General features: G+C 31.9%; 3 protein-coding genes across 11 annotated transcripts; 2 read left to right on the top strand and 1 right to left on the bottom strand.

Moving 5' to 3' along the window:
• Nucleotides 1–3,392: 3,392 nt before the first annotated feature.
• LOC113848538 (probable leucine-rich repeat receptor-like protein kinase At5g49770) lies at nt 3,393–10,277 on the top strand. Its single transcript, XM_027478118.1, has 19 exons — nt 3,393–3,657; nt 4,000–4,117; nt 4,204–4,275; nt 4,410–4,484; nt 4,584–4,679; nt 4,804–4,965; nt 5,054–5,128; nt 5,975–6,046; nt 6,126–6,197; nt 6,300–6,368; nt 6,496–6,570; nt 6,687–6,758; nt 6,931–7,068; nt 7,214–7,689; nt 7,785–7,943; nt 8,038–8,174; nt 8,572–8,791; nt 9,034–9,269; nt 9,504–10,277. Exons 1-19 carry the CDS (start codon nt 3,567–3,569, stop codon nt 9,963–9,965), a joined length of 2,877 nt encoding a protein of 958 aa, XP_027333919.1. The 5' UTR covers nt 3,393–3,566; the 3' UTR covers nt 9,966–10,277.
• Nucleotides 10,278–13,328: 3,051 nt separating this feature from the next.
• LOC113847795 (START domain-containing protein 10) lies at nt 13,329–15,586 on the bottom strand. Of its 5 annotated transcripts, none has more exons than XM_027477080.1 (6): nt 15,330–15,586; nt 14,856–14,899; nt 14,490–14,742; nt 14,028–14,186; nt 13,748–13,894; nt 13,329–13,639 (listed from the first exon to the last, which is right to left on the bottom strand). In XM_027477080.1, the coding sequence occupies exons 1-6, from the start codon at nt 15,336–15,338 to the stop codon at nt 13,520–13,522; spliced, it is 732 nt and encodes a 243-aa protein (XP_027332881.1). In that variant the 5' UTR covers nt 15,339–15,586; the 3' UTR covers nt 13,329–13,519. The 5 variants fall into 5 exon arrangements, with proteins under 5 accessions (XP_027332881.1, XP_027332878.1, XP_027332882.1 ...); XM_027477077.1 differs by having other exon boundaries at nt 14,856–14,932; nt 15,332–15,586; XM_027477081.1 differs by having other exon boundaries at nt 14,856–14,915; nt 15,332–15,586.
• Nucleotides 15,587–18,194: 2,608 nt separating this feature from the next.
• Nucleotides 18,195–23,798, top strand: LOC113846029 (uncharacterized protein YacP). Of its 5 annotated transcripts, XR_003501611.1 has the most exons (12): nt 18,195–18,244; nt 18,283–18,480; nt 18,554–18,625; nt 18,709–18,836; nt 18,914–19,077; nt 19,211–19,280; nt 20,087–20,141; nt 20,901–20,984; nt 21,248–21,286; nt 21,564–21,623; nt 22,274–22,421; nt 23,454–23,773. XR_003501611.1 is itself a non-coding variant. In XM_027473834.1 (11 exons), the coding sequence occupies exons 1-10, from the start codon at nt 18,325–18,327 to the stop codon at nt 22,377–22,379; spliced, it is 921 nt and encodes a 306-aa protein (XP_027329635.1). In that variant the 5' UTR covers nt 18,228–18,324; the 3' UTR covers nt 22,380–22,421; nt 23,454–23,798. The 5 variants fall into 5 exon arrangements, 3 of the variants coding, with proteins under 3 accessions (XP_027329637.1, XP_027329636.1, XP_027329635.1); XR_003501612.1 differs by lacking the exon at nt 21,564–21,623; XM_027473834.1 differs by having other exon boundaries at nt 18,228–18,480; nt 21,564–21,610; nt 23,454–23,798.
• Nucleotides 23,799–24,346: the final 548 nt, after the last annotated feature.

Genomic DNA, 24,346 nt, shown 5'->3' with positions numbered 1-24,346 from the left:
GATGTAAAGAGCTAAGTAATAATGAAACTAAATTATAGTATATGACTAAAGAAAATAATGAAATTGAGTTGTAAACTAACCAAAAGGTGAGTTGAGTTTAGAATTCCTTATCCTTTTTTTCTTGCATAAAATATGTGTTTAATCCAAAATATAACTTAATCTAATGGTCAAATTTCTAAAATATCCAACCCCAATTAGTTGGTTAATTAATTTTAAAAAGCATTTAGCTTCATAATCCCTTAAATAAAACTAAAAATGTTAAACATTAAGATTAAACTCAAATAACCATATCATTATAAACTTCTATTTCTAGATAATTTATAATAAACATTTTGATATTTGTTTAAGAAAGTTCACAACTTTCGAGTAATAAACTCCTTTTCATCAACTTCAATTCAGTAACGTAAAATAGAGAAACATTAAGTTAAGAATCAAAATGTTAGGTTAAAGTTTATATCTTGAGTTACATTCAATGCTTAGTTCATTGCAATGGGTAAAAGAATAAGTTCATCATTCCTCAACCCCAAGAAAATTAGCAAGATATAATAATAATAAAAAGAAAGAAACTGAAATACATTATAGTAAATGAAATCATGTTCAACATAAATAACTTAAAGCAGAATATAAAATGTAAAAAACTATAGTTCCATTACAAATTAAGAAGAAAGAAGGGATATAATCTAACTTCTCATCAAAATTCTATAACAAGAAAGGAAAAAAAAATACTTTAGCTGACATTTCCACAAAGAATTGTACAAAAATATAAAGTTTTGTACTCTGAAAATGTAATAAAAGGCAAAATAAATATGCTATCTTTTTTTAAAAATTATACTTTTATATACTTTGTCAGCATTTGTCCTCACAATTGTGTCTTGCAGAAATACAACTCTAAAATTTAATTGCCAATATTTTTCTCATTTTTTCAAAATTTAAATGTTAGTTATTAATATGTGAATAATTAATCAATTTTTCAGTAATTATAACCTTTCATTAATTTTTTTAATTAATTGTATTAATTTATAATTTTAATTTAATAAAAAAATCAAAAATATTTAATTTTTTATATGAGTCAATGACTCATCATTGATCTTAGTCTTTTTAAGTAAGTAATTTGGATGGCGAAATGAGAAAAGAAAGACAAGATGTAAGAAGCAGTAATTAGTGCTCTCTTTTTGACACATTTGTATATGTTCTTTAACAACTTTATCTAAAGTGGCATTTAACAATTCTACGGGTAATAAATTATATAGACGTTGATAAAATCAAAAGGTAGTTTTCGGCATGTGTTTGATCTGATGTTCTACTTTTTATTCTTCAGAATAAATTTTAAAATTATTAAACGTATTTGTTAGTTTGACTTGATAGGTAATAGTCAACGTCCATATACAATAGTTGGGTTTTATAATTTCTCATGTTATTTGAATATTTTCTCCATTCATTATATTTTGTTGTTAACCATTTTTCACATAAATTAATAATACTTTAATTCATATACTAGGCAGAAAAATCGTCCGAAATGCTATCATTTAACGTCAGGTAAGAAGAAAAGATAGGTAAAAGTATGAGATAATAAATTAAATAATTTTTTAATTTATATTAACAAGTTAAAAATAATATTTTTTTTATTAAAAAATGAGAATATTTATTATTTTAAAATCATAAATAACATTTAATGCATACTTTAATAGTAATTTAAAATATCTAATAATTTGTTTAATATGTACAACATTAAACATGATACTAAATTATGTTAATATAAAGTTATTCAATGAATTATTAAATATTTTTATAATTATATAAATTTTTTAAACTTATTTATTTAATATGAATTTTTTATTTATTTAATGTTCAAAAAATTATTAAGTAGGGTAAATATTTAATTCTTATTTAATATAATAAAATGTTTACTCAAAGTTAATTGATTGAATAATATCTGTCAAACGCATGAATTTTTTAATATTTTAAAGTTAATAATTTTAAAAAATAACTAATTTATAATATAAAATATTTAATTATTTTACAGTGTTATAATTATTATTTTCATTGAATATTTGTTTCATTACTTTTGTTTTATTTATTCACTTTTATAATAAGTTTAAATAATATTCTAAAATATTTAAATGTAAAAATAATTTAATTAAGTTATACATGTTTTCAGCAAGTTTATTCTAGATTTTAAATTTAATTCATTTAAGTAAATAATACAAATTAAAATTATATATTTTTTTAGAGATATCAGTAGAATCTGACTTGAGTAAGTAGTGGTTCTCCCACATCCGTGTCTATTTATATTAACACAAATTAATGAATATATGCAGATATTTATATTTTTAAAAATCATAAAAATTGTTAACATCATATAGATATATAAGGTTGTGTTATGGGTACATCATATAATATCATTATAGATTTATTTATTAAAATAATTAATTATAAATAGTGAAAAATAATTTTATCTCATTTTAAAATAATAAAAAAAGTATAGCATATTTAATATAAGTTAATTTAAATATACAGTAAAAAATAGTATTATCCAATTATAAACTGTTATATCAATAAGCATACTTAATTTTTTTTCACTGTTCTTACTGTTTTTTCACAAACCAAATCGTAATTTGAGTGCTGCATTAAGCATTAAACTGAATTTAATGCTGGCATAAATGCTGAGAATCAGTAAAGAGATGAGGTTGAGCATTCAAAGCTTAGCAAGATGACTACGTCAACGATTCCAGTAGCTATCTAACTTAGCTAACGAATTCAATGCCTTCTAGCCCACGCTGACAGTGACAAGTATGGTGAGTCTATTAATACCTTCACTTTTTCTTTCAACCATCACATGTTTTGCTATCTTTCTCCTGTTCTTACAATGGGACAAGGCAAATGTTGATACTACATTTTAAACTTTCATTAAAAAATGTTATTTGCGTTCAATTATCATCTTTTTATGCACTCTCAGTTTCATTTTCAATAAAATAAAAATTAAATTTAAATCATTATACGTATGCATTAAATTAATATTTTATTTAAATTTTTTATCTAATATCCTTAATGCACTGGTTAACTTTTATTAAAAGCTTGTTTTTCCTTGACTGATACTCCGTAACGAGACTTAAATTATTTAGACTTTTTTCTTCGTTTCAAAATTATTGTCACTTTATTAGAAATTCAAGGCTTGGTCATTTTTTGTCCATCTATATCTTCATTTAATAATTGTATAGATAATAAATTTAAAATTATGTCAACTAATTAAATAAAATAAGAGAGGACTAAAAATGGGTATTTTGATCAACGTATAATAAAATTCTACAGTAATTTATGAGCAACTCTGATGTACGTAAGTCAACCTGAGTGAATGTATCTGATACTAAATGTGACAGGAACTTGGGAGAAAAATCTTTAATGTCCAGTTCATCATTTCTTGACTTTTCCTTCTACTCTTTTAGCTTATTGTTGACTCCAATTTTGATGCATATTGAGTCAATTTGGTTGGAAGGCGGATAGGAAAGGATTTTATTTATTCAACATAGCTAAGTTATCAGAGTAGTGAGGTCTTTGAGAGTTATTTTATGTTAATAATGAGTGAAAGAATATTAGTAGTTCTGCTGCTTGTTTTTAATTATTTGTTGGTTGCAGAAGGAGAAACAGCTAATGAGGATTGTGAGTTCAGTTTTCTATCTATATTTGATCCTTTTCTTGACATGTGAAGTGCCATGTTTATTATAATGTTCTTTTATTAAAATGTTTATAATCTGTAGAACTAAGCTTAAGTAAGTTCAAAACCAGAAGCACCGAACCTGCTTTAGTTGGTAGAACTAGAAAACATAGAGAGGTTTAAGATGAACCAACTTTGTGTCTAGCAAGTTTTAGAATAAGTTTTTCAGTATTAATTATTTCTTCTGCACGTATTTGAGAGCAATCAAAAGTTGGGGAACTCCATGTATAAGATTTCAAAGATTGAATTATATTCTTAATAATTTGTCGCTGTAATTTCTAATGCAGTGACCACCCTTTTGTCTCTTATGGATAACTTGAAGAACACCCCTAATAGTTGGGTGGGTTCAGATCCTTGTAATGATTGGGATGGAATTAAGTGCGAGGATTCACGTGTTACATCGATGTAGTGATTCTTACTATGTGCTCAAATTGTTGTTCCCTTCTCCTGAATTTACGTTTGAGAGATTAACTTGTTTGCTAGTATTTCAGAACATTATCAAGCATTGGTTTGGCTGGCCAGCTTTCTGGAGATATTGGATCCCTATCTGAATTGGAGATTTTGTAAGTATGCTATTTTAAGAATGTAATCTTAATTGGAGACTTTGTATGTATGTTATTTGTTATCGTTTGACCTCTTTTTCACTTCTTGAATTTTCTTTTTCTGCCTGAAATAATTACTGGTTTTTCTCTTATAGAGATCTATCTAACAACAAGGACTTAACTGGGACGCTTCCACAAACAATTGGAGAGTTGACCAAGCTGTCAACCTTGTAATGCATTACTATGGATTGGTGAACTAGTAACACAAATCTTAATTAGTGCTGATAAAACAATTCTGACACTACATATGCTTTCTCATTTGTCAACAGAATTCTAGTTGGTTGTAACTTCAATGGTCTTATTCCGGACAGCATAGGAAAACTGCAGGAACTCCTTTCTTGTAAGAATGGATTCATGTTTTATTTGTATTGAATTTTCTACTTTCTACCAGAGGCTTCTGACATATCACTAAGGCATCTTTATCTTTAGCTTTTGTAATGCAATGATATACCTTGGATCATAGTCTAAATCATTCACATTGAATTGCAGATCTTTAAATTCCAATAGCTTTAGTGGAAATATTCCAAATTCCATTGGTAACCTATCAAAGCTTTCTTGGTTGGATTTAGCTGAGAATCAGCTTGAAGGGCCCATCCCAGTATCTAGTGGAAGCATATCTGGTCTTGATAAGTTACACCATGCCAAGCATTTGTAAGTCAAAGTTGGCTTAATAATGTTATCTAAATATGATTTGCTTTGTACTCAACAAAATCCATCAACATGTTTCCATCATATACAGTCATCTTGGGAAGAATAATCTCTCAGGCAGTATTCCTCCTCAACTTTTTAGCGGGGAAATGGCTCTCATTCATGTGTAAGAACCGTTTTAACATTGAATTTAAACAATATAATTGAACAAGTGTAGCATGTATTGCATAGAAAAATTGGTACAAGCTTCTACAATAATGAAGTGCTCTTGCAACTATGAATGCCAACGGTTATAGTATCGTATGGGATATCAACAAAAATATATCCCTAACAAGATAATGACCGCTCAATAGTACTCTCTCTATATATACAGACCTATATAATTTATAATTTGGATTTTAATATATTAATATTGGAAGTTCTTACTATATTTATATTTTTAGTTTGAAAATTAAATTTTACTTATCTGAACTAGGAGCAATGGAGAAAGATACAGAGCTTTAAGTATCTAGTGAATATGGAAACGTGGATCACGTTGCTGTAGTGCTGTTTAGGGAAGCATGATAATAGGAATTGATACTGTTACTCTGTCCATTGTCATCTTTGCTTGTCACAGGCTTATGATTCAACATATTTTTACCTATTTTTCTGCTAGACCATTCTTACTATAGTTTAATTTTGGATAAATTTCTTAATAAGTATTTATTGAAGTAAAAATTTAGTAGTGAAATGAATTATAAGTTCAAATTAACTTATATTTCTTAGAAACTATTTCATTTAATTTTTTTAAACTTTGAGAAGCATAAATTAATTTCATCTTATAAAAAAATTATTCATTTTTTTATATTAATTTTCTTTTTCTATAATTACTTGTGAAGAAGCTTACCCCTAAATGGACCTATGTAAATTATGTTGAATTATCTAGCTTTATTTTTGTAAACTATGTAAATGCTTTTGTAAAGCCTTCCATGTTAAAATATATAACTGTCAATCTGAAAATCATTTTGGGCAGGCTATTGGAAAGTAATAAACTCACTGGCAACATTCCAGATACACTTGGACTAGTTCAGAGTCTGGAGGTGGTGTAAGTGTCTATATTAATCCTCAAACAAGATTAATGACTTTTTTCTGCTTCTACCATTAATATTCTGTTGTTGGTATAGGCGTTTAGATCGTAATTCATTAAGCGGAACTGTGCCTCCAAACATCAACAATCTTACGAATGTTCAAGATCTGTAAGCAAACATAAAGAACTTGTCAAACAACATTACGTTTTATCATATGCATACTTTTACTGGAAAAGTGTAACTTTTTTGGCTTTAACTCATCCATTTCAGGTACTTGTCCAACAATAAGCTGTTTGGTTCCCTGCCAAACCTTACTGGAATGAATGCTCTCAGCTACCTGTAATTTGCAAAGCATTCAGCTATGATAATTATACTTTTTTTTTCTGTTATTATGGTTTGTACCCTCTGTCATTCATATTCACAGATACTTTGTAATAATGAGTAACTTTTTTAATCTATTTTGAAGGGACATGAGCAACAATAGTTTTAAGCATTTGGATTTTCCAGAATGGTTTTCAACTCTCAAGTCCTTAACAACATTGTACGTCTTTCATTGTGCACTTCTTTGACCTTTCACTACTCTCTCTCTCTCTCTCTCTCTTTCTGATTTCAAGACTTGAGTTCAGTTACACAGATAGCTCTTGTTTATCATGTCAGAAAAATGGAGAGAACACAACTTCAAGGACAGGTTCCAACTTCTTTGTTTAGTCTCGTCAGTTTACAGACTCTGTAAGTACACCCGTCTTGATGAGCGAGAGTTCCTTTATAATGGATAATGAGGACTGAGAATTCATGCTCAACAGTAGAGTCCTGTGAATTCTGAACTCAAATGCAAATAGTTATACGTAGTGGTCCTTGAAACGGTAATATCTAACATTTGTATCCTAACATCTGATCATAGGGTGCTAAAAGACAACAAAATAAACGGAACCTTGTATATCGGCTCCTCCTACAGCAACCAGCTCCGACTTATTGATCTGGAGACTAATTCAGTTGACAACTTTATGCAAAAAGATGTAGCTTCAAACGTCAAGATAATGTAAGTCATACGTTGTAATGATTGCTGCATTTTTTTGTATGTCATAGCATAGAATTGTTAATTTGGTGGTTTTAACGTGTTTCTTTTGTATGCAGTAGTAGATTTAAGAATTGCACCTTTGGTTTAACTGCACTTTTACTTGCAGACTTAAAGATAACCCAATTTGCCTAGAAACTGGAGAAGGAGCGAGCTACTGCTCCAATATTCAACCTGGTGCCTCATACACAACACCACCAAATAACTGCCAGCCTGGTCCCTGCAGTTCAGAACAGATTTCTAGTCCCAACTGTGTATGCGCATATCCATACACGGGAACCTTTGCTTTCAGAGCACCTTCCTTTTCAGATCTAGATAACAAAACTTACTACTTAATGCTTGAGGATTCTCTTATGAAGTCTTTTAAGTCTCATTATCTACCAGTGGATTCGGTTTCGTTGAGTCATCCAACTAAGGATTCAAATCAGTATCTTAAATTGAATTTACAAGTCTTCCCATCAGGACAAGATCATTTCAATCAAACAGGGGCTTTTATCATTGGTTTTCTGATAGGCAACCAAACTTTTAAGCCTCCTAAAGTTTTTGGACCATTTTATTTTATTGCAGATAAATATGCACACTTTGGTATATATTTCTTTAACTCACAGTTATAATAAAATTGATTGTACTAAATTCCACTTAAGATAATCTTTTTCTCTTCCTTTCTTATTTTGTGTAAGAATCGATGGAGTCGAGTAAATCTTCAATTAACATTGGAATCATAATTGGAGCAGCAGTTGGTGGTTCAGTCCTGCTACTGTTATTACTCCTAGCAGGTGTTTATGCCTTCCGACAGAAGAAAAGGGCTGAAAAAGCTATTGATCAAAGCAATCCTTTCAGTAAGATAACTCTTTAGTTAGCAGTTAGCTCTGGCATTCTATTCACGCACATGCTACTGAGGTAATTTACATTGTTAAACTTCACAAAATGCAGGACGCTGGGATACAGCTGAGAGCAACAGTGGCATCCCTCAGTTGAAAGAAGCCAGGATGTTTTCATTTGAAGAGCTTAAAAAATACACCAAAAGTTTTTCTCAAGCCAATGATATTGGATCTGGGGGTTTTGGGAAGGTCTTGAATGTTAATTTTAAGCTAAAATGCGCTAATTTGATCTAGGTGTTTAGCTACATGCATGTTTAAAAAACTTCATTTTTATGTGTTTGTCATCAACGAAGTTGTTTCTTTTTTCAATTTTTTCAATGAAAACTATTTTTAGATATTCCGTTAGTCATGCGCTTGTTATGCAAACATTTCATTGTAAAAAAAAAACTTAGTATGATAGCACAATTATCCACTAAAATAAGAGCAGTCCTACTATCCATGCATTTGGTGAATGAGACTGCCCCGGTTTTAGTAATCACTAGTCACTTGGAAAGATATATGAACATCATAGTATTAGAAACTTTAACATAGTTTCACGTATGTTTATAATATGTAAACCAACTTGCTAATGTTTAAATGTCTACAGGTTTATAAGGGAACCCTTCCCAATGGACAACTGGTAGCAATAAAACGAGCTCAGAAAGAATCCATGCAAGGAAAGCTTGAGTTTAAAGCTGAGATTGAGCTCCTATCAAGGGTAAATCACAAGAATCTGGTCACTCTTTTGGGGTTCTGCTTTGAACAAGGAGAACAAATGCTAATTTATGAGTATGTTCCAAATGGATCTTTAAAGGATACTCTCTTAGGTACTATGTCCACTCCACCTGTTTACCTTCAGCAAAATTTAGTCCAATATTTTCATACTGCTTCATTACTGCACCTGAACTACACCTTGCCAATTAGCATCTTTCTTCTATAATATTCAATTCTATTACTCATTCATACCTGCATGACATGTGTCAGATATTGCTTTCTTTCCAGCATCTCTCTTATACTACAATTGGACCTACAGAAAAGTCTATTGAGTATATATGTGGTGTATATGCAGGGAAGTCAGGAATTAGATTGGATTGGATTGGAAGGCTAAAAGTTGCCCTTGGCACTGCCCGGGGTTTGGCTTATCTTCACGAACTTGTCAATCCTCCGATCATACACAGGGACATCAAATCAAATAATATTTTGTTGGATGAGCGCCTAAATGCTAAAGTTGCTGATTTTGGTCTCTCCAAATCTATGGTTGATTGCGAAAAAGATCATGTTACCACTCAAGTTAAAGGAACAATGGTTAGTATAGTAACTTCTAAACCTTTACAGTTTACCTAGTAAAATGTGACAAATTTTAATTTGGCTGAAAAAAGTGAGATTATTAGTAATTACTAAGGAGAAAGTGACCTTGTTTTACTAAAAGGTTAAGGTTGAATGTGATTGTTTGGAGTGGCGAAAATTATATGTATTCAAGAAAATGGTATAAATAAAAAACTTGAATGCTGAGAATGGATGGTCATGATTTTGATGTAGGGTTACTTGGATCCAGAGTATTATATGTCTCAACAATTGACTGAGAAGAGTGATGTGTATAGCTTTGGAGTGCTAATGTTGGAGCTGATATCTGCAAGAAGGCCAATAGAAAAAGGGAAGTATATTGTGAAAGAGGTGAGGAAAGCACTTGATAAGACAAAAGAGTTATATGGTCTTCACGAAACAATTGACCCAAAAATTGGTTTAGCATCCCCAGTGAGTGGTTTTGAGAAGTTTGTGGATATGACCATGAAATGTGTTGAAGAGTCAGGTGCTGACAGGCCTAAAATGAGTGAAGTGGTAAGAGAAATCGAAAACATATTGAAGTTAGCTGGTTCAAACCCCACCGATGAATCACCATTCATCTCTTCTAGTTACGAGGATGTAAGCCGAGGCAGTTCCAGCCATCCTTATAATAGCAACGACTCCTTTGATTTGAGTGCAGGACTTCCATGTCGCTAGGAGTACATGCAATCAAACTCAAGTATATTTTGTTTGCTTAAATCCTTCATAAATGTTGATCCTCTGTATACATATATGTATGTAGCTGTTATAGCCTTAGAATGACATGGTCCCCACTTTCAAGTTCTTCATTGTGAGCTTCGTTTCCCATGTCTTGTTCATCTCAAATGGGGTCAGAAGAGAAACCATCGAAGTGGTGGAAGGCTAGAGGCGCAATGGTGAACAGTGTTTATGTAATTTTAAGGACAGTGAAAAGAAAATTAATGTTGCGATACACATTCAAGGAAGAGATAAATTGCATGTGTTTCTTTTTATTATCTGTGTACTTTAAAAATTAAAAAAACACAGAATCAGAAATGTCATCAATCAATATTCTTATTTATATCAGCTTCCTAATATAATGTTTATTACTATTATTTATTTGTGACAAGTATAAAAAATATTTTAAAAAATGCGTAAAAATAAAAACATAATTGAAAATTAATATTTTTATTGTTTGTTTGCATATGTAATATTTGACTTAATCCTAATTTTTTCACATTGTAAATTTTACACACCAGTAAAATGAGTTATTTGTTCCATTTGAGCTGATCTGTCTTTCATGTGTTGCCTTAAAAAAATTGAGTTCAATTTATCAGCTCTACACTTATTATATCTGTTGTTTTTTTCTTATTATATTACTCATTTATTGTTATCTTTATTTTATATATATATATATACACACAAGCGTGGTCAACTATTTTTAAGCATTCAGTGCCTTATTATAGCACAGTGTGTATCTCAATGACTCAGTTCTCACCCTACTCGCTTACTCGCTCACGTATAATTAATTTATATAAATTAGCCATAAATTATTAATTGGATCCCATAAGAGCTAGATTAGGCTCATTGATTACTTTATTTATTGGCTAGCAACTATGAAATATAATTAAATTCCTTTGACTAAACAGTTTTACGCTCACGATCGATTTCGGAATTATTGTTTGCTGAATCAAGTGGTTGAGTTTACTTTTCTCCTTATTTAAAAAATAATCTTGGTGAGGTGTCTTTATATTCTTTGTTTGGGATCAAATCCTGAACGAGTTTATAACTTTGTTGTAAACTTTTGTGTGTTTATATCAATGTAATTTTATATCTTATTAACATTTTCACTCTCAATATATATACTCATAATCAGAAAGGAAAAATAAAAAAGGTGAGGTTTCAACGTATGCACTAAACGACATGCAAGTTAGCATGTGAACATTTCAACTATAACGTATCGCATGAATGTAATTAAATGTATATTGACTCAGTGAGTTCCAAATTTTGTCCCATTTTTCTAAAAACAAAAAGGCAATAAGTAAGACTGAGGAAGCATCTATGATGATAAAATCAGAGGTAACCACTAAGCGTGAAGTTAAGTGCAAAGCATTGATAGCTACAGAACAAAGGAACGATAATGTAGCTGATTACGAATCTCTTTTTGTAAAATCTTTATATAGTAATCATAAGAATTAATGGTACATCCCAAATGGGATTACGGCTTACGGCCTTACAGGAACAGATGATCTGTATTGAAAACGAATATGGGACATATCCAACACTTTTACTTTATCTTGGTTAACTAATATCATTAGCTCCTTACCAAAGTCGCTTGTAATCAATCTTTAACTGTACTCGTTAGATAGGTACAGTTTTTAAAGTTAACCTTTTTCTATGTATTTTGTACAAAAAATTGTCTAAAAATGTTCTTTATCTGTTTCTAAACAGTTAAATATATCAGAAACCTTTGTGCAAATGCATAAAGACATGTCCTGTTAGCTTCTTTTATTTGTTCGTATAGTTATTTCCACCTTTTTATTTTAAGATTATTATTTTATGGGGACATGTTACTTTCTGTATTAATATTTATGTGACAGATATCTTTTAATTGTAATTTGTTAGACCAATAGCCTATTACTAGCTATCCTAAAAGACCTGAAGCTATAATTCACAAATGCCAATTTAATAAGATGATTAAGCAGTTAACTAATTATTACCTGATATGTAGCCTATTTTTATCATTCTTCCTTATTATCAAAAGTAAGAATTTTTCTTAATCTACTCTTTTTGTTCTTCTCAAATAATATTACTTCAATTTATCATGGATTGGCAATTAAATTTCATTGAGCTGTGTTAAATTTGTTAAGATTTTTTAAGCTAATGCTAACCCGTATCAACCTAATTAAACTCGGATTCTATACAATTAAAAGATTTACATAGAATATAAATATTAATAAAAAATAATAAAAGGTTGGTTGGAAATGAGTGAATTTGAAAACACACAATGGGAGCAATTGTCGACTATAATGCTTTATGTATTGATAGGGAACACTAAAGTAAAAGGGGGTTACGCCAATAGTGGAATCCAATTTGTAGTCCACTTGGTGAAAGCAGAAAGCAAGATGCTCTCATCTGTTAACATAGTGCTCGCTAATTCTTAAATTAAATAAAAATATTTTTAATTATTAATTAATTGGAATCATACATTTTTACTGAAATAAAAAAATTTATATAAATTGGAAAATTAATTAACAAATTATTAGATAATTTTATTTTAATGATTAATATTACTTATTAAAATATAAGTAAATGCTATTTATAAATTCTATATTTACAAATATTTAATTTATTTAAAACTTAACATGCATGCATGATCAACATAAATGTTTCATTTTGTTCAACGATTAAATGATAAAATTTAATATTTATAAAATGTTATCAAGAAAAATAAATTAATCCTTGCCCATGTATACACGTTATAAAGGTCAAGATTTATAAATACTGTGTCAACCGGGAACACTTACATTATTTAAACATCTTAAAAATAAACATATCCATTTTAAAATATCAAATACTTTTAGACATTTTCAATTGTATTTCATATATATATATATATATATTGGTACAAATAAAAATAGTAGGATAATGGATAAATATATAATACTTTATTACTTTTTATAATTTTTTTAAACAATAAGTATCTTTTACTATATTCAAATTGAAAATATTAGTTTTATATTGAGACTAATTCTTTTTAAGAAAAATTTTCATATACTAAATCCAAACTTAAAGTACTACTAATATATTATTTTAGAATATCATTTTTTTCTAATTTAAGATAATAATTTTACAATAGTATTGCCGGATTGTATAATTTTTTAAAATTTGTTTATCCATGTCCATACTTTATACTATTCCGTTTGATATTGCATTTTAAACATATCTGAATTGTGTGTCGTTTTCACCCTTTCTTTAATCCAAATTTTCCTTTTTCCGTGGCAAAGATTAATCCTTCTTGTTTTCCGTGCTCACGATTTAGCGTTTGATACCATAATATGAGAAAACAGAGCCCAAGGGCCTCTATCTTGCTGAGTTGTGATATGCTAAGTACAACCTTAAATTTTTCATTGAATGCTGAAATTTGCTCAATTAATTCTATTTATCTATAAAATAGTAGTAAGTAAATATAAATAATGGACATTAATACTATACTTGGTTACACTTGCTTGCTTTCCAACTTTACAAACTAATCAAATTTCACCTTCACTTGGACATGCTTGGGCTAATTTCCTAAGATTTTCAATGATCATAACCAGTTTTGTATTAAACCGATTGACAAAGCACTTGGGCAGCCATCCTGCAGGATCCAGCTGCAAGAAAAACAAAGGCATGAGTTAAGATCCCATTCTTGTGTTAGTGCTTGTGAAGAAACAAGAAACTAGAGCTTATGTTATTCTAAGATGAATATAAGTAATTACCTGAACAACATAAGTGACCACACATGAATTATCTTCAAGCTTCTCTACTACCCACCCTGACTGTAGCAACAATCCTCTGATTGCATTACTTTGCTTCGGATGTAACCCTGCAGCTATTTCCTTTGGCAGTGAAGCAACTGCTACCACCTATAACACCACCCGGTTAACATTTTGCTTTAATGATTTGAAAGACTCACACTTTATCAAGAGAAAATTTTGAGGTATTAAAGCAATATAAGATATGCTTTGTGCTTGATAGCATTCTTAGTATAGTACTAACCAAGGTGCCATCTTCCATGGTCTCACGGCGCTCATACACAATGAATTCTCTATTCCTGAATAGAGGCTTGGAGTTATCTCCAAACCTAAGACGAATTATGCTGAGGTTGTCTTCAAGATCCTTTATGTACCTGGCTTCCACCAGATCAGAGTCCCATTGCTGGCTTAATAAAATAGTTCAAAAGCCATGATCAGAATATAATCAAGGAACTATCTAATCAAAAGCATGAGCATGTAATGTAAAAAGAGAGGAATAAAAAAAGAAAGTAAAAGACAAGGTATTGTGCAATTTTTTGTCATTCCTATGGATGTCAGCCACAAACTAAGAATAAAAATAGGATTAAGGACAACGCTAGAGACAAAAGTTTTCTTTTCACCATGCTGGATAGGAATCTAATCCTCCTAAGCCTCCTACTTATGGTTCAGCTTTTTCTTTCTTTTCCATGAGAAAATTGATATTCACCTTTGCAGCATCAATGGCATTGGCCACAGTGATGAACTGTTGCGGAGTGACAGATCTAAGAACCCAACGGCTGCGAAACGTGTGAAGTGAGTCTGACCTTCGTTTTGATATCTCTACACCATTGTCAAGAGTAAGCACCTTCCATCCATCATTGCCATTTCCTCTGTTTGTGTCTGAAGCTGCCAATAACTCCTGTATGCAGCTCTCACTAGCAAACTGCACATACCTTCTGAGGGAGTCCTCACTAATAGACCTTTAACAAAATCACCATGAGAGTTCAGTTCAAGAACAAAGAAAATCCATTGTAACAATGAACCAAATATTCTCCTGAGGAATCAAAATGCTCAGTTAAGTTTTGGTATTCACCAGGAACGGGTGCATGGCGCAGGACTGCTGTTCATCGTGGCACTGCCCGGTATCAATTGCCTGCAAGTGTTAAATTTCTTTGTGACAATAAAACACTTGGTAAATTGAAAGGCATATATATATATATAAAAGAAGGAAAGGTTGTGCTGTGTTGTGTTGTGTGATGAGTGGCTTAAAGAGAGGTTGAGAAGTGCAAAATAATATGAAGTGGGCAGAGGTGATTGCTGCACATGCAGTGCCAGAAGAACCTTACATGATTAGAACAATAACCCTCTCTCTAGATAAAAGATAGATTCTTTTCTTCCAAAAAAGCAGCAAGAACAAGGCTAGAAAATATGATGCACATGGAGTGTTGGTGGCTTTTTGGAGTGGAACAAAAGATTAGAAAAGAAAAATATAACGAACTCACACACAAACTAATATATAACAAAGCAAATAAAAAACAAGATTAGAGCAAAGCAAGGAATTTCCATTACCATGCATAGTCTAACTAAGGAATTTTGGAGCTAGAAAAACATGTTATATGATTGTTTGAACCGTATGGTGTATGGTTATAACTTATACGATTCTAGTGAATAAAAAAGTGTATTATATTCTTATTTATTGTTCTCTCCAAAACTTTCCAATCTAAGGCCCCAGTCACGTGCCATGATAGTTGATAGTGCTGGATTGCATTTCAAACAGCAAGGCAAGCAGAACCGGTCCCAATGAACTCTTTGGCACGGTATTTGGGATTGTCCTTAGCGTAACGTTAGGTGTGGTACCAACAACTGACTTCCCATTCCATTTCAGCAAAAACTTCTTTCTACACTGCACACTCTTTGGCTTTTTTATATTATATCTAAGATTTAACCACACTTCTGTTCAATTTCACATGCTTCAAGTGTGTGGAGCAGTTGAGGACCAAAGTGGGCACCCAGTGCTCCTTTCACCAAATTAACAAAGTGACAACAACGTTACCCTATGATAAGTGATATACATGTGTACAATGTATGTGACTTTCAAAAAGACAGCTACTTTTATAACCAAAGCAAGAAATTGATCAAACTGGATTGATTATAAGCGCAGTATAATTACATCCACCTTGTGAAAAATTATAAACAAAAAATGCAATCATTATTTCTATTCAAATTGAATTCAGCCTAACTCAACCTTAATGAGGGAGGATTGTCCAAATTGTAAAGATATCTTTACACACCCCAAGATTGAAACATGAATTGACTATAACACCGGGTTAGAATTAAACTAAGCTTAAAACTTAAGACAGGAAGATTGTCCAACTCTTATAAACACTGTTATGGCATATTGACAAATCTTAACTTCATCGTACAAAGAGAAAAGACTAGTTCGCTGCAGCAAGGCCTTAATTATTTATAAGGGTCTTCGCTGCTTCAGGTTCAACTGCTGAGGGATATACACAGAATTTTGTTTCCCTGGCCTGTATGCAGTTCTTGTTAAGAGAACTAGCATACTATGACAGTGCATTAAGATTTTTTTTTTCTCCTTTTTACCCCCTTTTTTGCCTGTGAAATTCCCTTTGAGCTTCTTTTAAGACCCACTTTAATACTGACTAATGCTAGCATACTATGTATGACAAATCTTAAATCTGAACATAAATTTATATTACATCTGACAACTGTAAATTGAAATTCAAAATAGGAAACAATACCATTAAGGAGCTCCAACTTGCTTAATTAGATAAATCATCTCATTTTGTATAGATCTATATGTCCAGGTTGTCCTGTTTCCAACATGACACACATTGCCAACTGATCCTGCCTTACAATGCTTAGTAAAATTTTGAAAAAATTTATGACAAAGCAGACCATCGGACTGCTTTTCTCCAAACCAATCATTGCCATATACCATCCAAAAAAGAAGAGAACAGTGTGGGAAGGGGGAAAGAATTTTGAATATCAAGTTTAATTATTCCTTACACGATGTGTCTAAGGATACCTATCATCAAGATAATCCACTTAAAGACAATGCTCATTGGGAAAATATGAAAAGGAGATCGGTTCTTGCTTTTCATGCATCAAACCCAAAAATGTAGCACAAGTTTCAATAACTTGAAGCGGCAAAGGAAATGTTCATGGATTTAGATTCCATATCTTGTCATTTAGCCCAGAAGGTGAAGAATAAAAATGAAGATGCACATATGATATGCTAATCATACTTTTTTTTTTCCCCCCATAATTTTAAATGTATTCTCAGCCCAATTTCATTAAAAACTTTTTATTTACTAGTATTCTTAAAACATGGGTTAGCAAGAACTGTGACCCTAAAGCTATAGAACTGACACATGCTTCCCCAATGGTTACAATCACTACATTTAATCCTAAAAGGTGAAGGGTCAGATTTAAGCAAGAAAAAGTAGAGGATCATGGACTGTCTTCCACATTTCCAACCCTAATAAGCCTTAATTCTCATAAAAATCAACAACCTACTCCGTGGGGAGTTGAAGCCCAACCTCTCTCCCTTGACAAGGGGGAACAGGCCAATGGTCAATTGTAACATCACTATCTTTGAATTCTGCCAGCGCAACTACATTATTAATGTGTTACATAATACTTAGGGAAAGCTTATATAGTTCACATAACATAGCACCATGAGTCCACTCGGAACCTAGAATATGACTTTGGAACCTTGTAAGCTGTTGCCTATTTCCTACACATGGCTATTCCATATCCATCCACAGACCAGTAATGTACATCCAGCCCCACCAAGCAAAAGGTGGGACTCGGCATTATTAGACATGTTTGGACAGCCCTACAATCAATATCACAATGGGGCGAGAAAAGTAGCACTTGTGTTCAAATATCACACTAGAAGAACTAGTTCTTATCCAAATCTGGCCTGTGGGGAAGCCCAATAACTAAATAAATCATATAACATTACACATTATTTAATTGCATTTTCATTTCTTTTTAATTTAGGTTACATGTGATTTTACTTTTTCAAATATTTTAATTTAATTAAGTTTTATTTTTCAAAAGTAAGTGAACTTGGTTTTTACAAATTTTCTATTGTGTATCCCAGGCTATAATTCAATATATTGATAATATTAAATACTATAATTTTTAATAAAAATTTACTATTTATTATTGGTTATGGTGTATCATAGGTCACACATTATAAAATGATTTTTTATAGTTAAAATTTCTCAAATGTTATTAATGTATCGTCTGTGTGTAATCACATGGACATGGGTCGTGATGGTAGAGCAAACGGGCCCTGGAAAATACTCCTACTCTTATTATTGATGATGAAACCAGAGGCCCAGGCCCAGGCCATTTCAAATTGAATTGGTGCAACCCAAACCGCAGAACCACAAAAAAGAAAATAAAAGAAAACTGTTATTAATAATTATTTGAGAGGATGAGAATGGTGGTAAGGGGTGAAGTTGAATTAGGAGAATAACAAAAACAAAATGAAGAAAGAATAAGATTGATGGTGGTTAGTGGGGGCTATGAAATTGAAAACGGTTCCATCATCTTGTTGGTTAGCACTATCACTGGGATTGCCTGATTCCAATCACAATGCTGCTGCTTCTACTCATACTCACAGCCACATCCATAGACACAGCATCGTTGTGGCCAAAAGCAAGAAGCAGCGAGAGGCACAGGTTTCTTCTTCTACTTGTACTCACACTCTGCAACTTGCTCGTTATTTTATTCATTTTCAGATTTCTTAAACAGGATTCTGAATCCGCTCCTCCAAGAATCACATCAAACGTCAAGCAAAACCTCCACTTCTTAAAGCTTTGGAAGGTACCTTCATTGCCTTCTATAATTCGTAATTCCATTAAACCAACCGAACCTAACCTCGTCCTCATTTCTACTTTGTTTAATAGAACTTCCAAAAACGAAACTCTAGCACTCCCAGGCCTTCTACCAGTTACCGCAGGAAGAAGGTGGAGAAGGAGGATCTTGGTGACAGCTACAATGACCTCTATCGTGATCCCACCTCCTCCCTCTACTAGTAAGTCACTGCTACTAACACCTTTTCATGCTTCTATAATAACATTCTCTCATTCTGCTAAAATCTATATCCCACAGTACAAATCTGGAGGGCATAGACAATGCGGTCCCTGTATTGCTTGTAGATGGCTATAATGTATGTGGCTATTGGATGAAGCTCAAGAAACATTTTATGAAAGGAAGACTTGATATTGCTCGCCAAAAACTCATTGATGAGCTTGTAACCTTTAGCATGCTTAGAGGTTTCTACCTTTTACCCTATCAATCTCCGCAAGTCACTGTTGCAAGTTATTTTTTATTGTTTGATGTTGCCGTGGAATTTGGTTTCTATTGTCTGTGTTAATACATGTTTTCATTATCTGTTCAATTATACAGAGGTGAAAGTGGTTGTTGTGTTTGATGCAATGATGTCAGGACTCCCCACTCACAAGGAAAATTTTGCAGGGTACGCTTTTGGAGCTAACATACAGTTTTTGACTGCTACTTTTTGCTTTTTCATACCATTAGTTGCGAAGGACCATTTTGGTTTACCTAAATAACATTTTGCAAGAATTTGTCATGAAAATAGCCACATTTCTGTTCCCGACGGTCCTTTTACTTCATCCACTAGATGTCGCTTGTGCAAGCACTGTCTTTGGGTTCCTAGTGACCAAATTTGAGTTCCTTGGCACATTCAGCACCAGACTGTGTTTGGCTAAGAATATATCACAGGGTGAGCACCTCCTAACATGAGGAAGGTGAGGTGTTAAACACCCCAAGCCAACCGTAAGTAGTCAAACAAATTCATAGGTTGGACTGCTTGCAGAAAATTGATAATTAACCTACCGCAAGTTCATCACAAACCTGCTGTTGTGTCACACTTCAATGGCCTAAGTGACTATAATCCCTCTAAGAAGCTAGCCATGGAGGTTTACCTCCACATATCTATTTATCCTATTGAAGTCTTGTTCATTAATGAAATTAACTAGGAAAAATTGCTTTGCTAAATATGAACAATCATGTACCCCAACCAATAAAATCAAGTCTTATCCCTCTTGCAGCTACTTTAAGTATTGCATACTACAAAATGATTAATTGAACAAGCCTAAGAGCATGATAATTCCAATTAATGTTATCATGGGAGGTGTAAAGATATTCTTTCTGACTATCATTTGCTTTTAACTGTTGTGACAAAATATCTGTCTTGTAACATTTCATTTTACATTTTAAAATTATTCTTAGCTCCAAACTTGTAGTTTGGCCATTTTGCAGTGTTGATGTTGTTTTCTCTGGTGAAACATGTGCTGATACGTGGATTGAAAAAGAGGTTAGATATAGTTCCTATAGGTTGCTATAGTTCCCATATGCAATCTTACTATGATTTATTATCATGGTTTTTTGGAGAGTTTCTTCTATAGAAATATGAATTTTACTGTCTTTGACATGCTAGGAGTGCACATCGGTAAACGACTTAATTAAATACTTATTTAATAAGTTCTTATCAAATAAAAATTTATTTAAAAGTTTGACTGTGAAACTTAATAGAATAAGTTAAAAAGAGCTTATTTTGGTAAGTTATTCACATGAATCTCATTGAAATAAACTGTAAAAAATTTATAAGAATGTCCTAAGCCCACTTCTATAAGCTCAAATAAACTCTTTCAAACATCCTCTAGATCTATGGCTATTCAAGTGGGATTTTGTTTTTCAAATTTTCTTTTGATCCTGCTTCCAGATATACTAGAATCTCCTGCTCCGCTTGCTTTTAAATGTGAAATTCAAACAGTGATTAAAATGTAGCATCTAAAGTCCCAGTATGTAAAATAAGATTATTTCCTGCACAGGTGGACCTTGAATTGTAATGATGTGAGGCATGTAACTTTACAGTGTTTTAATGAGAGAATCAAGGTCATCCCCTTAAATCAATTATAATACAGTGCTTCACTTTTACTTTCATTAAGTGAATCTTCTTGCACTGAAATTGACACTACCAACAGAGAATTGCCTCATCTTTATGAACATACATCTTTCATTTCCTCTTATTCTTTGAATGGAACTTAACAGTGATATTCTATACTGATTTTAGGTTTCAGCTTTAAGGGAGGATGGTTGCCCCAAAGTCTGGGTTGTCACTTCTGATCACTGTCAGCAGCACGCAGCACATGGAGCAGTATGCATCCTTCCAATAAATTGAAAACTTGAGTGATATAGAAAGAAGCAACTTGATTGTCGATTATCTTCTCAATTCTTTTCCAGTTATTAGTATTAAACTTGGCAAGCTATTTAATTTCTGCATAAAAAAAAATTCTCATTCTCGGATATTATCATGATTTTTTAAATGCTGATAAATACCATCACCCAAATATAAAGTAACAATATCTGTATTATGCTCTGATTTTGGTGCAAAAGATTTACACAGTCACTTACTTTCAGGGAGCCTTTGTCTGGAATTGCAAGGCATTGGTTACTGAGGTAAAACATTAATTTGAGGCAGAATTGTTCTGTATGCTTTCCCCTCCTAAATTTTTTCTTATATTGTCTGGTTTACTTTTCACATTTAAAATCCCAGGTTTTCCGATGGAGTATTAGATTTAATAGTGTAAAATACATAACTTAAAATTACATAAACAAGCAATTAAACTGGTTCATAAATCCTAATATTTGATTACTTTGACAAGCCTGGTGAATTTTTATGTCCTTCAATGATATTTTACATGGTCTTGTTTATTATTAATTTTTTGGGTAATAGATCAAGGCATCACAAAAGGAGGTTGAAAGGATGCTTCAAGAACAAAGGTGCACCCCATCTGCAATAATCTTGAGAAATATTTATTTTTTGTCTGAAATATGGCTTGATTATGCCTTTTATGATTTTTCACAGTATGGTTTATGAGTTAGTGTATGGATACCTATGCAACTTGACATGTGATATTAATGCACTGCTAATTTATAAACCAGTATAATTTATTGTGATCTTTTGTTACAGACACAAATCTCCTTAATGAACATCTACTTATCTGAGTTTATATATAGGATCTTGCTAATTAATGCCCTTAATAAACTGGTTAAGGAATCAAAAAATAAAAAGTTTTATTGGAAAACATAGTGAGAATGCCATTCCAAATCACAGTAGGCGTGCATTTAATAAAAGCTTTCCTCTTTTAATTTCTTAACCAGTACCTTTTTTCCTTATATTTATGCTTGCATTTTAATTCTTGATGGGCTTCTTGTCCCCATGCCTCCAAATAAAAACAAATTTCCAATAAAGAAATAAAAATGAAAAGAGACCTTTAAAATTTGGATGTTTTGCATTGTTAAAATGTAGCACATTACGTTTTTGCCCTTGAATTGAATCAACTCTTCTATTGTGCAGCTTGTGTTGGTGTTATGAATACACACTACGGTATTACAATGACAGGTCTTCCTGATTGGTTTGCTTATTTGTGTTATTACGTACAGATCCACTTCTTTTCAAGGTAGATTATTGAAGCACAATCTTGATGCAGAAGTAGTGGATGCTCTGAAGAACCTGAGGCAAAAACTATCTGAAAATGAATTGAAGTAGAATATAAGGCTGAAATTCTAATCAGAGATTTTAGTTTGACAGGTAATTCTTTATATAGGTCTTAATACTTTATTTGGTGCTAGATGCTTTTCATTTTCTGGAAAATGAGCATGCATTTATATTAACAGTGACCCTTGAACCCTTCACATATTGGTTGTGGTATTTTTTGACATAATGACGAGAGCTAAACTAAGATAGACGACACTGGCTGTGTCAACCAGAATCGAAATATTGCATTCGTTCAAAGTATGTTCAGTAGATTTTTGCTCAAGAAAAGAAAATGAAAAAACACTGTACATAGGTCAAAAGTATTAATAATTCTTCTGTTTTTGTATGATTTGGAGGAAAGAATGCTACTAAACAGAGGAGCAAAACTGGTTTGGAATTAATGCTAGTATTTTATTGTTTTTATTGTCTGTAAATTAGCTTATAAGCATTTCGATATTTTTCCATGTTTCATTTATTAAAAGTCATTTAACATATTGGATCAACCATCATTGTCCAATTGATTATTAAAATGTATTTCTTAATTTTCATGTTACATTTTTATTTATATAGTATGGTAAAACTCGAACTTGTGATTTGTTGGATATGGCGAAATTAGAGCTAGATGCACTAATCATTGCATGTATGTAACTATGAATATAGTGCAATGGAGGGACCAGGTCTAGCCAATTTTTCTAGCCAATTTAATTAATTCAACTAAGTTATTTTATTTATTTCCTTTTCCCAGTGCATTTTGGAATCACTGTAGTAGAATTTAGTTAGTGGTATCAGCAGATATAATAAGGAGCTAATCAGTTTTGGGAGTCACACTTTAGCTTCAACTATTTCATCCCCCAAATATTTCATGTTCTTTACTCGCGTTACTGTTATGCTTGTGTGGAAGATTATTCTGAGCAAGTTATTTTGCTTAAAAATCAGACAAATGATTATTTTCCTATATGACGAGATCAATAACTAATTTACGGGCTACGAGAAATCTGATATCTATCACAATGGCACCATAACTATAAAGATTTACAACTACGTGTTTCGTCCAATTAATAATTTCCCGGGAAATCTGTTTTGTAGAACAAACTTTGGACAGACCCTGCTTGATAGCCAACAAGGTTGGTCAAATGTTAAAAGATCCTGCTTGATAGTCAACAAGGAAGCGCTCGTAATGATGTTCTTACAAACCAAAAAATGACGCAGCCCAGTTAATGGCCCTATTCACTGACCATTTGTTATTTGCATTTTTTATAATTATAATTCGTGATTTGCCTTCATTTGTATAAGGGAAGAGAACCAGGGAACTAAGTATATAACATTTTTTATGTTGTTTCTCCATATTTGTGGTGTAATATATATTAGTTTAAAATGTATTGTGATTTTTTAATTAGCAATAAATAAAGTGCTCCATCATTGTATTGCATAGGTGTTTATACCACACTTCGGAGTAAGCATTTGATTCATTGATAATGTAAATTTATGGTTTAATCAATTAAATATTGCTAAATTCATATAAATTTGTTCCTATGTGCATAGTATGTAATGTTTGTGGACATTTGATAGTAGATACTCATGAAACAATGGTATACTGGAGGAGGTCAAATCCATGCTTTTACTCTCAATGCTTGCAGAATCTTGTGGTAGATAGGGACAGGTGGTCACATAAAATGGCACTCGTGTCCTACACTCGCAAGTGCCAACGCTAAAGAATGAGGGCAACATTTCCTGGTCGCCTGACTAATATCCCAACACTGTATTCTCATCCTCTGCCAGCCTGTTATTGTTGTACGTTTGGTTTCGTAATTCCAAATTTACTATGATTTACGCAAAAGCTAATTCAAAGTTGTTATTTATTAGGGTTGTAAATTAATTATTATAAATGGCAAGAGTCAGTTCAACAAATAGTTTATCATTTGTTATTAATTACTGCCTCGTGTATAAACTGTGAAGTTGGTACACAGTTGTTCCTTCTC

Source organism: Abrus precatorius, unplaced genomic scaffold (assembly GCF_003935025.1).
Source record: "Abrus precatorius isolate BTA unplaced genomic scaffold, Abrus_2018 Scaffold8, whole genome shotgun sequence".
Lineage (NCBI taxonomy): Eukaryota > Viridiplantae > Streptophyta > Magnoliopsida > Fabales > Fabaceae > Abrus > Abrus precatorius.
The sequence above is the reverse complement of the archived record's forward strand: the minus strand, read 5'-3'. Positions and strand labels throughout refer to the sequence as shown.

Bases quoted from the DNA above. Each gene is read 5' to 3' on its own strand.
- LOC113848538 (XM_027478118.1), top strand. From the start codon at position 3,567: ATGTTAATAATGAGTGAAAGAATATTAGTAGTTCTGCTGCTTGTTTTT. The intron at 4,485-4,583 runs GTAATGCATTAC...ATTTGTCAACAG, and splicing joins TTGACCAAGCTGTCAACCTT to AATTCTAGTTGGTTGTAACT. The intron at 7,069-7,213 runs GTAAGTCATACG...TTTTACTTGCAG, and splicing joins GCTTCAAACGTCAAGATAAT to ACTTAAAGATAACCCAATTT.
- LOC113847795 (XM_027477077.1), bottom strand. The intron at 14,743-14,855 runs GTGAATACCAAA...ATTTTGTTAAAG, and splicing joins GCGCCATGCACCCGTTCCTG to GTCTATTAGTGAGGACTCCC. The intron at 13,640-13,747 runs GTAATTACTTAT...TTTTTCTTGCAG, and splicing joins TGGTCACTTATGTTGTTCAG to CTGGATCCTGCAGGATGGCT.
- LOC113846029 (XM_027473834.1), top strand. From the start codon at position 18,325: ATGAAATTGAAAACGGTTCCATCATCTTGTTGGTTAGCACTATCACTG. The intron at 18,626-18,708 runs GTACCTTCATTG...TTTGTTTAATAG, and splicing joins ACTTCTTAAAGCTTTGGAAG to AACTTCCAAAAACGAAACTC. The intron at 21,611-22,273 runs GTGCACCCCATC...TATTACGTACAG, and splicing joins AGGATGCTTCAAGAACAAAG to ATCCACTTCTTTTCAAGGTA.